Consider the following 14,136-nt stretch of genomic DNA (forward strand, 5'->3'; position numbering starts at 1 on the left):
GTTGAACAGTTTAACTATAGTTTTGTTATTGCACTTTTCTAGAACATCACAATGTAAAAGAATTCGTTCAGAATATTGTTCACTTAACAAACCGATAACTACATTACCAACAAGTCTACCTTCTTTGTCGGGAGTCTCATCAATGGAAACCCAAATTGAACTATCTTTAATTTCATCTCTTATCTTCTGTATTGTCTCATCGTAGATGGATGGAGCATACGTCTTCCTAAGTGTTGACTCATCCGGGATTGTATGTTGAGTATATTTTTCAAGGAATTCCCTGAAGACCTTATTCTTTAGTTTGTAGAGAGGAATATCAGCAGAGATGAGAGAACGGCACAGGTCGATGTTAAACTCAGATCTTACATTCGATGTTGTTGGTTGTGTTAAAAACAATTGTCTCTGCTTGGAATTTAGTTGTTTGTTGGCCTGATGTTTACTAGTTGTAATGTGTTGTTGCACCAGGAACTTTTGTGTAGATGATACTGCACACTGACACAAATTACAAAATAATATTTTATTGTCAGTTGATAAACCATCTTCTTTAAATTCTGAAATGTAACTTGTTAGTTTTGATTTTAAATTGACTGAATGACGTACTTTTGGCATATTTACCGTCTTTATAGTATGATTTACAAAACTGAACCTATGTGTACTCTGACTGGCATTTAACTGTTGAGCTGCACAACTGAAGTCTGTTAAAAATTTTAAATTAAATTAATACAGTTTTGTAACTTACTTTCCCATTGTTGATAGGACTGCTAATTTTCAATTAACTCTGATGTTAAAGGGATTACTGAACATGTGTTTAAATCTCTATTGTTGAAATGTATTTTTAAAAGTTAATGGAATTTTGTTTTGTTTTATTGTTAAACCTAATATAATATGGACTGTTTTATATGAAATATGGAAAATATATGGAAATTAACGAAAATATGTACTAAACTCTAAAATATGGAAAAATATGGAAAATAAAAGTAGGATTTTTCAACCCTACACATTGTGAAACATAAAGATAATGCAAAATATAAATTATATTAGCTTTATAAGTAAATATGTATTTACATATAAATCCTTTCCCTGTACATTAGCAATGTGCCTCACTAACCTAAAAGAAGGTATCCTTCCAACTTTTCGATGAGTAAGCGTAACGAAAATTTGAAATTATTTCGAAGTTATTGAGCAACAAAAGGTAACATTTAACATTGGGGTTAGCTTTTATTATACGACGAAAAAAATGCTAATGCCTTCATTAATTGGTAACTCTTGGATATTGGGATGTTGCTGTCGTAGAGCTTTTTGGAGGCCTTGCAGTCGACGTAGAACCACCAGTTGCACTTGAGGATCGTCTGGTCGAACAATGTCGATTCTGGGCATAGAAAACTCTTCATAATAAGTCCGTCATCCGTGAAGGCACAAACATGGAACACCTGTAAACAAAATTGATTTCAATTTAATAAACGCATATAACCCTGATTGCTTAGCTTTTACAGGGCCGGATTCGGAACGGATTACAGTGGCCCATTGTGCACGCTATGTATGTCAGCCCTGGGTACAAAGGGGTAGTGCTGGAAAACGAAAAAAAAAAATCCTACTCATGTCCTCCTTTCCTTACAACGCCTTACAAACAAATGCACAGTAAGGCACTCGGTGGCAGTGGTGGATTTCAGGAGGCCAGCAATAGCCGAAAGTTCGTGAAAGTTATGATAATAGTGTCATCATGTAATGACATTTGATATAATAATTATTTCCGTATCCATTTGGTACTTTGCAAGAGTATATATATATATATATATATATATATATATATATATATATATATATATACAGGATGATTCAAGAGGATTTACCGTCACTTACGGAGCTTATTTCCGAAGACATTCTGAGCAAAACATGTGTCCTAATCTCAATATTTTCAGAGTTACACTAATTTGAAGTTGTTAATAAAATACCTTTTTTCTTTTAGTTTTAAGAGTAAAAGAATATTACAAATAGAGGATGAACTATTCAGAAGTATCATTTATTTAAATGGCTAGTGTTCTGAAGCTGAAAATGTGTTGTTAATTGCTTTGTACAGATTTTGTTTTTCAATTTTTAACTGAAAATTACACAATTTTACGCACTTATCACAAAAATTGTTACAAATCATACGACTTTAGAAACTTGATTCCTTACAGTTCAATTATGCATCCTAATGATGTATGCAATGATTGTTCTAAGCCCGACGGTTGGCCTGGATGGCATTCATCAATCCGATGCTGAAAAACAAACCCTCCTGCTCAGCCCTAACAAAGCCAGGTCTATCCACAGACGAATAGGCCTACTTGGCAAGCCCCAGGACCGGGAGCCTCAAGTCCGTCCTATATCAACAATGGAAACCCGTACTCGCTCAAGACTATACCCCTGAGTATTTTAAACTACAGTATGAAAAAATGTTATATGTATATTTTGTCATAAAATCCCTGTACGTATTAGAATAGTGATACGACGTCGTCAGTTAATTTTCCTTTGTGGATATCAATAACTATGGACATTTAACATCCATAGCCGTATAAATCACTCACAATATCTTCTTTATTCACTACATATTCATTATGACTCTTCCCGGATTTGAAGCAGGTTCTCCGGCACAGAAAGCCGGTGTACCAGCGATTCGGCCAACGGTGTCCCAGATCGCATCTTAGACAATATAAAAAAATTAGAAGAGATGAAAGTCTGTGGCAGATAAAGTAGATCAGCGTGGTTTAATATTTGTGAGAGAATGATTAGAATCACATTCCTCACAGCTAATGAAGCCTATAAAGAAACAGCGTTCTGCTTCAGTAACTTGCGTTTCATTTGTATGTATCTTTGTTTAGAATCGAACAAATCCAATGAATATTTGGATCTCTAGTGTTAAGGCACAGTTCTCAGATCACGAATGAACTAAGAGACCAATTCTTGAAAAAAAAAAAAATTATTTATCTATTTATTTATTTATTTGTGAAGTACCTATAAATAAATCCATTTTATGACTGACATATAATGTTGAGTACCTAAAATTATATCAAATTATAATTAATCAAAGGAATTGAATGTTAAGTATTCAAACTTATCTTACTTGATGATGACTTAAAGGAATTTTATGTAGGCCATAAAGTACAGAGCGTTTGTCAGAAAACAGGTTTCGCTCAGGTAAATGTTGTCCATCTTTTACTGCTATCGTTTGAACGCGATTGCCTAAGAAATATGTGTACATTTCTCCTGGATCGAGCGTGGGAAGGTTTTGTGTTGCGTAACATGGACAGATAACACAGGCTGGAGGGATGTCAAGGTTAGAGCACAGTCTACGATATACAATCACGAAGCTTGAGTTTTGAGGGTGCTAGAAACAATGGACTGTGACGGCACTATTTTGCATTGCCTGTAATGAGGCGATATTAGAGATCCTAGTGGTGAGCAACTATCTAATGTTTGCATATTTACTACGTATTGAGCTTCGCGACTGTATATAGTAGACTGTGGTTAGAGCGTTAATATATGGCTCACTTCCATTCAATGCAGTTCTGTTTAGTTCATGGCAATGCAGTGCACATTAGTGTAGTTTCATTTGTGATTTATGTATAGGCCCATTAATCGTATGCAAAGTATATTGCTGTATTTCTACGTAAGATATCCTAGCGTTCAAAATTACTGTATCTGATTTAACAATTCAGAATTTAGTGAGAAAAATGAAAGAAATATGCCGATTTTTTTATTTTTAAAAAGTCGCATAAATCGCGTTCTAACTGAACATTATTAACTGGTAGGTATATTGTAGGTCTACTGTACATAAGCACATGGCTACATGAGAATATTCTGTAAATGTTATTATTGTTTATCCATCTGTATGTGAGTAATGCTACATTATATTAACTTTTTATAGTTACATATTTATTGTGCACACGTCTGTTTATCATCCATGTCAAAGCACAGCTGAATAACATTATTTTTTAAATATATTGGATTAATTTAATAAACACTCGAAGTAGGTTATGTATAGCCTAAGCGTATTCCCCTTGTGTTTAGAAATGGACTCGTTCACATAGGCGCCGACTTGGGGGGGGGGCAAGGCACTTTCTGCTCTATAGCTTATAGAGCCAGGGACGTCGCGACGCGTCACCTCTCCCAATAAAATTAATAGTTTGACCTCGCCCCTCCCAAAATAATTCGAAGAGAGATTCATTATAATAATTAATTTGTTTCAAAGTTGATTGAGATAGGTGAAATACGCAATACAATGGTGACTCCAGTTCAGTTCACTGGTTACGTTACTCCAAGATGATCTGTTACTTATTCAATGGTCGAACGTGATCTATCAATAATTATAAACATATCGTGCAATGATATGCAGGGATTTTGCAGCGTAGCCTACTAACCAATTCCTGTTCAACGTCATTTTGCGTCCCTCTTTTAAATACGCTTCACTATAATCCAACTATCACAAACAACAGTCGAAAGAACAAGCTTTAAATATACAGTATGTCAGTGTATGCCGTATGGGGACAGTAAAAAGGGATAGGACGATGTTTTTAACCGGTTATTAAAAGCGCTGGATCAACTACGAGTTGGCGAGAAAGATCCGAGGAATTTAGAGACATTAGCCTTCCAGGGATGAGAATCTTTCAAGTGACCTAATAATAATAATAATAATAATAATAATAATAATAATCATATCAACATCACCATTATCATCAGGAGTGTATTTCAGGCATGGCGGTCCCAGCAGCGCCAGGGTACTTTTTTTCGAGGTCGGGCGGCGCCAGGGCAATTTTATGATTTTCATATACAATTACTTACTTACTTACTTACTTACTGGCTTTTAAGGAACCCGGAGGTTCATTGCCGCCCTCACATAAGCCCGCCATTGGTCCCTGTCCTGAGCAAGATGAATCAGTCTCTACCATCATATCCCACCTCCCTCAAATCCATTTTAATATAATACAATTAATATATTATATAATTAATTGCTGGACATTTATTATTAACATTATTAGATATTATAGTATCACATTTCAATTATACATTATTAAAACTATTAATTGGTACTCAAATTGAATTATTATCGTTAATTTTACATTTATAAAAAGTCATATTCTATTCATGTTTAAACAATTTCATAATGAGATTACTCCGCGGACCCAACAACCTCTATATCTAGATTCTAACCCATGTGTTTTCGTCTGACATTGCGTAATTACTCCTCCGGAAATAATAGTGATGATGATGATGATGATGATGATGAAAACGACGGCAACGAAAACAAAGACAGCTACTACTGGTAGGCCTACTACCGAAATCACAGAGCCAGGGCACTTTTTTGTTTATAAATGAATCACTGTTCATAATAATAATAATAATAATAATAATAATAATAATAATAATAATAATAATAGGCCTAACGAAAATACCCTATTCGTCGGGGTTGTTAAAAACAGCAGAATCTGCTTGATTAATCTGCTTCAAGACATAACTATTCTTTTGTGAAATTACTATTTTTTACACACATTTCTTTGCACGAACTACTTTAAAAATACACTGCATAGCCTATATGTTCGTGCATGAATATTACTCTTATTATTATTATTATTATTATTATTATTATTATTATTATTATTATGATCATCATCATCATCATCATCGCGAGCCCAGATCATTGTCACTTTGCTACTCTGGTGACTAGGGCGACGTCGACTGCAAACAAGTAACAAATATTAAACAAGAAGTTTTGAGTTTACTAATACGGTTACGTTATTTTCGTTAATGGTCCATCATAATAACGTGTTTTTTAAGAACTTTTCGATTTATATATTTTTCTCGTTGTCGTCTATTATGTTAATTATTTTCATGAAATTTCTAACTTTTAACTCGTATTTTTCCGTACAGACTACCTTTATTTAAAAAGTATCAATATATGACTGCTTGTTTCACTTAGCACGGGCATTCTGTTGTTTTTATGCACAGACGCGTTGTCTGCAGAGCGACCGTGTTCTGGCGCTGCGCTGTAATAGAGTATCAGAAACACACGTGATCCGTTAGTCAAGTCGTGTCTTTGACGCAGTAAAGCTGAGGTTTGTGATATTTAAACCGGCCCTTATGTTTAATAATTACGCAGAAAGCAAATGGCTGTCTTATTTTATATGCATTTAATGTGTATTCGACCTTGTGAACATTTCGTTGTGATGAATTTTTAAGACTACTATGTCAGTATTCGCAGTGTTCCTTCTTGTGAAGACGGCAGCAGATTCAAGGAATGAAATGTAAGTTATTTTGTTGCTCTTGAGTTTCGATATTGTTAGGCCTATATTGTTTTCTTATTTGTTACTCTAGTTTATACGTCAAAGACGTAAAATCGTTAAATTCTTAGCCAGAGTACCAGCATTTGAAGTTAAATTATTACTAGAGCTGTTGGTTTCCGACCCTAAACATTGTTCTTAGATTGGACGGTTAGACATAGCCGGTATGTTGTTCTGACAACACGCACAAGCAGAGTCGAGTTAAATGGTTATGGAATGAGATGAGATTCTTATTGGCTAATAGTCCACGTAGTCGTGTTGCCTGGCATTATTTACTATGCTCTGATCGTTGCTTACGAGATTATACAAGCTGGCGCATAGCATGATCAAGAGTGAATCTCGGAGCGTCATTACAATTTCTGCCGCTAGGTTCGCCTCGCAGTATTATTGAAATGATGAATAGTTCCATTACTAAGCATTGTGTATCGTGAAGATTCTTTGATTAATTTTGCATTGCTGATTGAGTACGAAGATTATAAACATGCCAAGCATATTACAGACTAATATGAGATTTATTGATGACTTGTTAAATAATAGTATGCAGATTTTTCAGTGTGATTTAATGGAATCTACAATTTTGTTTCCTGGAAGTCTGGATTTGTTCAGTTAAAAATTTTGATTTCAAACTACATTCTTCATCTGGTTGATTGTTTTCAGTTCCGTGTTTTTCTTTCAGATTTACGTTCCCTCTAATTCGTTTTAATTGCTGAAAGTGAACTACTGGTGTCTTTCACTTTCAGACATTATTATTATTATTATTATTATTATTATTATTATTATTATTATTATTATTATTATTATTAAACTATATAGTTCATAGTTTGTCTTGCCTTGAGACAATCAGTAGCGTTATTCAAAACTTTCGAGGAAAAGAGTATGATTAAAAATCATTTGCAATGACGAAATATTCTACGGCAATGGTTAATTATTACTAAATATTGACATACATACGATTTGCATTATTTAGGATACAACATACGCAGGAATGCGATTCTAATGTTGTGCGTGCCGAGTTTGGTGTCACGTACTCTCCTCATCCTCGAAGTCAAATCAAATATTATTGCGACATTACGAGTAATAAATAAATAATAACTACTACATTATTATTCGTTGTGATAAGGTACAACCACAGTCTAGTATATACAGTCACGAAGCTCAATATATAGTAAATATGCATCCATAGATAGTTGCTAACCACTAGGATCGCTAATATCGCCTCATTACAGACAATGCGAAATAGTACCGGCACAGTCTTTTGTTCCTAGCACCCTCACAACTCATGCTTCGTGACTGTATATACTAGACTGTGGTACAACTATCATGGTGTACGAAGATCTTCATGCTTTCATTAAATTGACATGTCATGAGTGACGACAGATAACACCTCAGGGGAGCGAGATGCAGACATTACTAGAAGAGAAATGGGGTTCGGGGAGAGCATATATGCGCATGTGCCTATGGGCTGCAAAATTCTACAAAGAAACGTTCCTGAGAATCCTGAGATATTTATGTTTTGGGAAATCGTTAAATGCGGAAACCATTTCTAATCACATAGGATTGCAGACAAACTTCATAATTTAATTTAATTCTGACTTACAATTTAAAAACTATTTTCACACACTAAAATATTACAGCATTTGCTATTACTATCCACTACAGATTAATCAGCAGGCCTATTTGATATTTATTTCACCACTACAAGATGTGCAAAAAAAATTGCACAATTGTACTTATAGGCCTACGTTGTGACTGCAGTTTCCATTAGTAAAAATCATAACACTTCAACGTCAATTTATATATATATATATATATATATTTTTTTTAAGAAAGGGAAAAGTTAGGCCCACTTACAAATGATTACATTATGAATTCAGGGAAATGGAAGATAATACAGTACCTTAATTCACTAGAACTACTAATTATTATTATTATTATTATTATTATTATTATTATTATTATTATTATTATTATTATTATTATTAAACCCTCTCTTCAAGGAACCGCGTGTAAACTGCAGATTTACGGAGACTATGTAATAGGCTAGTATTCTTATTTTGAATTATATAGGCTACCGTACAGAATATCAGCACAGTCTACTATATACAGTCACGAAGCTTTAGTTTTGAGGGTGCTAGAAACAATAGCTGGCCAAGCTCACACCCTGAAGTCCACAAATTCAAAGATTCTGATGCAACATTGACTTTTATGGAAAATATCAACAAGTGGTTCGCAATGCATGATATTAGCAATACACATTATCATGTGGAAAGTAGAAATCATGATAAGCACCAGTTCTTCTCTTTGGATGATTATCGTCTAGACTGGCTAGAAAATTATTTCCTTTCTTATCTCCATACAACGAAGTGTGCAAGTAGCACACGTCAAAAAGATTTCCTAACTAACGAGACATATGAAGCTATCACATTGACAACAAAATCAACTGTTCTCTGCATTAAATCTTTTAGAAAATGGGTACCATTATGTTCTTACTAGAGCATTTTCAAGTGATCCTGTTGAGTCGCTCTTTAGTACATTGCGCCATATGTCCGGATCAAATGACATGTTGGATGCAAGGGCTGTGAACTTCAGTTTACAAAAGATATTGAAAACGGGTATTTTGTGCATGTCAAACTTTAGCAGCGTAGAGAACCATGCATCTGACATCACAGATGGACGACCTATTCAAGAAGTAGATATGCCAGATGCCGCTGCTGCACCATATAGTATTCCTGAGTCAGTTTTAAACATCCTGCAACAGCTACTAAACCAATCGGGTAAACTATAGGCATCTTCAATGACAATTAGTCATTTGATTTACTAGTAATTATTACAGTGTTTCATTAAAATTTTCTGTGGTTCTTATTATTTATTATTGCAATTTTTTTGTAAACCAGGAATGGATTTTTTTTACAGACATACCATTACCAACAATGAAAACAGCAAGTTTGACATACATTGGTGGCTATATACTCGTAGTATGAATAGTGGAAGGAAGGTTCTCCTGCATGGGATGCTTAGATTGTATAGCTGAAAACACTAATAGCTCTCCATTGATGAGTCTTATTGCAAATCAAGACTTAGGAGCTCTGCGATATCCGTAACCTACCTTTGTTTCAGTGTTATCAGTCATTCATCGTTTTGTTGAACGGGCAGTACCATTCATACCAAACAAGAATATATTAGAAAATTTGTGTTCGGAAATTGAGCCGTTACTGTGTAGATGCCCTCTCTTTCAATGCCCAATTTGTGATGAAGACGGCCCAAAACGACTTGCTAATATCATTACTGTGAAATTTTTTAGGCCACTTCTAGATAACATTGCAGCAGCTTTAACTGAAAAGCTTGTTCCTTCGAAGAATGTGGCTTATAATCCACTGAGTCGCAAAATCTTGAAACTATGATTCTTGAATCTGCAATATCAAGTGGAATGTACCAGTGCAGTGAGTGAAATTATAAAACTTAGTACAAGCTATGGTAAATATTTACCCTAAGTGATTATTTAGAAACATCGCAGTTTAGGCTAGGGGTGCTACTCAGCGAATGAACTACAAAATTACACCTCTGTCATCATGTTACTTAAACTGAAAAGGTTACTATGTGTTATCTTCCCTCCTTTTAAACTCTAGCTTCTACCATAAATAACAGAACTAAACATAATAACACTCATTAGTTTCTTATTTATTATTTATAACTGTTATTATTACTCTTTAATAATTTATTTTAATTCATATTGAGTATTTCTTCTGTGGACACCAGAGCTTGGCAGACAGCGCCTCGTGGTGGAATTGAGAAATTATCCAATTTCAAGAAAACATTACTATTGTCAAGGCCGTATACAAAAAAGCGAAGGGACATCAAGTCGGCCATGATACTACTAATCCATACTTATAAAATACAATGTTGCTTAAGACGCAAGACTATTATTATTATTATTATTATTATTATTATTATTATTATTATTATTTTATCATTATCATTATTATTTTAAAAAGTAAAACAAAGAAGCAGGGCGCTCCCATATTGCTGAAAAAAGTACATGTTATACGTGTCTTTTGTCATAAAATTCCTGTACGCATTAGAATAGTGACACAACGTCATCAGTTTATTTTGATGCAGCCTTCCCGGTAGTTTTTCTTCAATTGCGACCGCAAAGCGTCTGAGTTGTTGGCAATAAATGTCAGCAGTTATGGCTACATTTCTGGGAACCAATGCCTAGCATATGACGCCTTCTTTGTCCACCAGACTTATAACATCATCTTCTGTGGATGGGGTGTTGTGTGTTGAAACGATAGAACCATTTTCTTGCAGTGCTTTCTCCGATGGTATTCTCTCCGTACACGATAGCACAAATGTTTCGAGTCGCCTCCGCTGCCTTTGCTCCTCTACTAAACTCAAACAGAAGAATATCTCGGAAGTGTTCTTTTTTTCCACTAGACACTCCATCTTCTTTAGCCTACAAATAGCACAAATTTTCTTCATATTCACAACATTTAAGGCGTATTTACACGCACAACACTATAAATGACAAATTACAAACGATAAACAACCTCCTAACAACGCAGTGGTATGACGAACAAAAACGCTATGAACTTATGCATGAACCTAAAATATTTCAGGGAGAGGATTGCAAGTCTTAACCGGTTCCGCCTCACTAGAAGAGTTCCACTCACGTGCTATTTTATTTCACGAGAACGAGTTCTCAACTGGAAGTTTAATCTTCCAAGTTATACATGCATATGTGTGCCACTGTAAGGCAAGCTCGCATAGTTTTAGCCCTGAAGCACCGGAATCCCTCAATATTCCATTGAAAAGAGCAGGATTTGTTAACACACTGTTTATGAATAAATCAAACAAGGAATCATTAAAAAATATTCAAAATTGTATAAGATATCAGAGAAACCAGCTTTCCCTATACAAATTACACCCCAAAATTTAAAAATGTATGCCGTTACATTGCGCTTCATGCGCCTCTGACTTTAGGTACCAGTACGTAATTGCGTTGGGGTGGGGGATTTCAGTGTGTTTCGTTCAGCAATGAACTTCAGTTGATCGGTTACATTACGACCGAATACCGCTATTCGTAACAGGCAACATTCAACGTCTTGTAAAGAAGAATAATAGCAAGATGGCGAGGACGAAATTTATGACTTAATTTCAAATGAGGAAATTTGTAATAATAATACAGATTTTGAGATAAATAATGTTTATGTAAAATATTTCAAATATGCCCCCATTGTTTCTGCAGAAGTGAAACGAATTTTCTCTAGATATAAGGCTGTATTTTCTAGCAACAGACAATCATTCTCCTTTGAAAATTTGAAAATGTGATTTGTTATTCACTGTAACAATATATGAAATGAAAAATTATGTAAAACAAAAAAGTAATACACTATCATATTAACATACTGAAATAATAAGGCTGATATTTGTCATTGTTATATTAGGTGTATTTTCTACAGACAGAAAATAACATGTAGTCAATGATATTGTGACGAAACTGAATAGTTGGAACACGAATTAGGAAAAATGTAGCGAACAAGATGAAAAATTCTTTAAGTTTCAAGACCCTAACTAATACTACTCAAGTTAAAAATAATTTATATCCAAAATAATAGGGTATCTAATCCTAGTTTAAAACAAAAGATTTCATAGCCTCAAATAAAATAAAGTCATTATAAATATTAAGATTTCACCCAGAAATAATAAAATAACCTCCAAAAAACTCTTAACTACTTTAACTAAAAAAGATTTATTTATATTCATTGTATAACCGCGGGGATGAAAACATTATGGATATTTAGCTTCATGTAAAAATTTGTGACTTAATTTCAAATGAGGAAATTTGTATTAATGATATAGATTTTTAGATAACTAATGCTTATGTAAAATATTTCAAATATGCCCCTATTGTTTCTGCAGAAGTGGAACAAAATTTTTCTAGATGTAAGGCTGTGTTTTGTAGCAACAGGTAATAATTTTCCTTTTAAAATTTGAAAATGTGATTTGTTATTCACTGCAACAATATATGAAATGAAAAATTATGTTAACCGAAAACGTAATACACCATCGTTTTAACATAGTGAAATAATAAGGCTGATACTTGTCAATGTTATATTAGGTGTATCTTCTGCAGATAGAAAATAAAATGTCTTTAAAATAGTGCAATTTTTCTTTAACAAAAAATGATGTCTTTCAATTTTTTTTAGCAGATAATTGTGTTTCGAAGTCAAAGGAGTGGCTATCAACCACCCAAATGCTGAGGACTAGCTTACCGTGATGATAAGCATGAGTTCAAACGAACGAAAGACACTGTGTTAACTCACCCCAACTCTGAGACGTACTCAAAGTCAGAGGCGCACGAAGCGCACTGGTAGTATAACGGCATATATTTCTCAGGCCTAGTAGCCTAATTATTACCCATAATAGTATAAGTTTTTTTGAATTCTAGGAAAATTCTTTATTAATCTAGAAGTACTGTCTAATGACTATACCAAATTCCAGCAGAAAATTAATTCAGGACATGTAGAAATTAAATTATGAACTTTATTAAATTTATGCTAGCATGAGGTATACATAATCTCTTAACGTCAAAAGAAGTTGGCAACTGTAGTGGCAATTTTATTAATAAATTGAGATTCCTGCTAGATCCTGTAAGATTTTTGGAGGAGAAAGCTATTTTTGCCTAAGTTTTCTCTGACTGCTTAGATTTCCTCTGCTGTTTCATTTAACCGTTACTCCATCGCCACTATATTATGATGTTACTGTCCCCAATTGGCTTCTGTGGTTGAAAATAGAGTTAGAATTGTAATTTCAAATCAGATCACCAAAATTCGACACTATGAAACGAATAGGGACAGAAACTGAACACAGTGGGATTCCAACGACTTGAAATTGCTATGATAAAGAACTTTTATGTGGGGAAACATTACTTTGACAACGAAAATTCATTCTTGTAAGAAGGATGCGAATCAGTGGCATTGGATTTCAATTGGAATCAGTAATACGCCTGATCTCCATAGTAAGTAATTATTATGTCGAATGATGTTGACCTTGACCTCCGTGACGCGCCACGTGTTTGCAGACAACTTGTAACACATTCTCAATACATTCGACATGAAGTTCCGGTCAATATTCTCAGTCACACCATTACAGTAAGGGAACCGTTACTTCGCACCATCACACTGAATGCACGATCAGCTTCAAGACATCGGTGCCTTCAGCAAACAATTCTGTCCCAGTTCGTAGAATTTACGGTACGTGGGACTCCTTTCACACTTAAGATTTATTCTAAGCTTTGGTTATTGACGGATTAGCTGTCTTTACTTCAAGTTTGGCGACGTGACCTCATTTTTTTTGCTGCAAAAAAGAGTTTATGTCTGCATTACGTAAAGAAAGGAGGAACTTCGGCCAACAACTCACTTGTGTTGTTATAACAGTGTTCCGAGTGAACGACTTCTGTAAGCAAATATTAGTAGTCGTCATAACCACCGCCAACCTTAAGAGCTAGTGCGCAGATGGCTCGAGTTCGATTCCCGGCGAAGTCGTGATGGAATTTGTGGTGGACAAAGTAGACGTTGCAGAGAGTTTTTCTCGTGGTACTGCCGTTTCCCTCTATCATTCCACCAGCACACTCCACCCCTCCCTCATTTCATCTATCATCTGCAATGATAAAAATACGCTGGGGTAAAGTCGAGGGGGTTTCCAATACTGATATAGGAAGGGCTTGGGGCTCCGAGCCTCTGGCTTATCAGGCTACTCGTATGCGGATGGAATCAGGCTCTGACCGGGGCTGAGGGAGGATGGTTCACCTGTCAGCGTCGGC

At 34.8% G+C, this 14,136-nt stretch overlaps 1 protein-coding gene across 2 annotated transcripts in view; it reads right to left on the reverse strand.

Annotated features, from left to right (window-relative positions):
• Positions 1–1,081: 1,081 nt before the first annotated feature.
• Positions 1,082–14,136, reverse strand: part of LOC138703388 (probable serine/threonine-protein kinase dyrk2) — a 155,027-nt gene continuing 141,972 nt past the window's right edge. For both annotated transcript variants that reach the window (XM_069831215.1, XM_069831214.1), the window contains one exon: positions 1,082–1,430. In XM_069831215.1, coding sequence (XP_069687316.1) covers positions 1,212–1,430 — 219 coding nt within the window. In that variant the 3' untranslated portion in view covers positions 1,082–1,211. The remainder of the gene's footprint in view (positions 1,431–14,136) is intronic.

Source organism: Periplaneta americana, chromosome 7 (assembly GCF_040183065.1).
Source record: "Periplaneta americana isolate PAMFEO1 chromosome 7, P.americana_PAMFEO1_priV1, whole genome shotgun sequence".
In the NCBI taxonomy this organism is placed as follows: Eukaryota; Metazoa; Arthropoda; class Insecta; order Blattodea; family Blattidae; genus Periplaneta; species Periplaneta americana.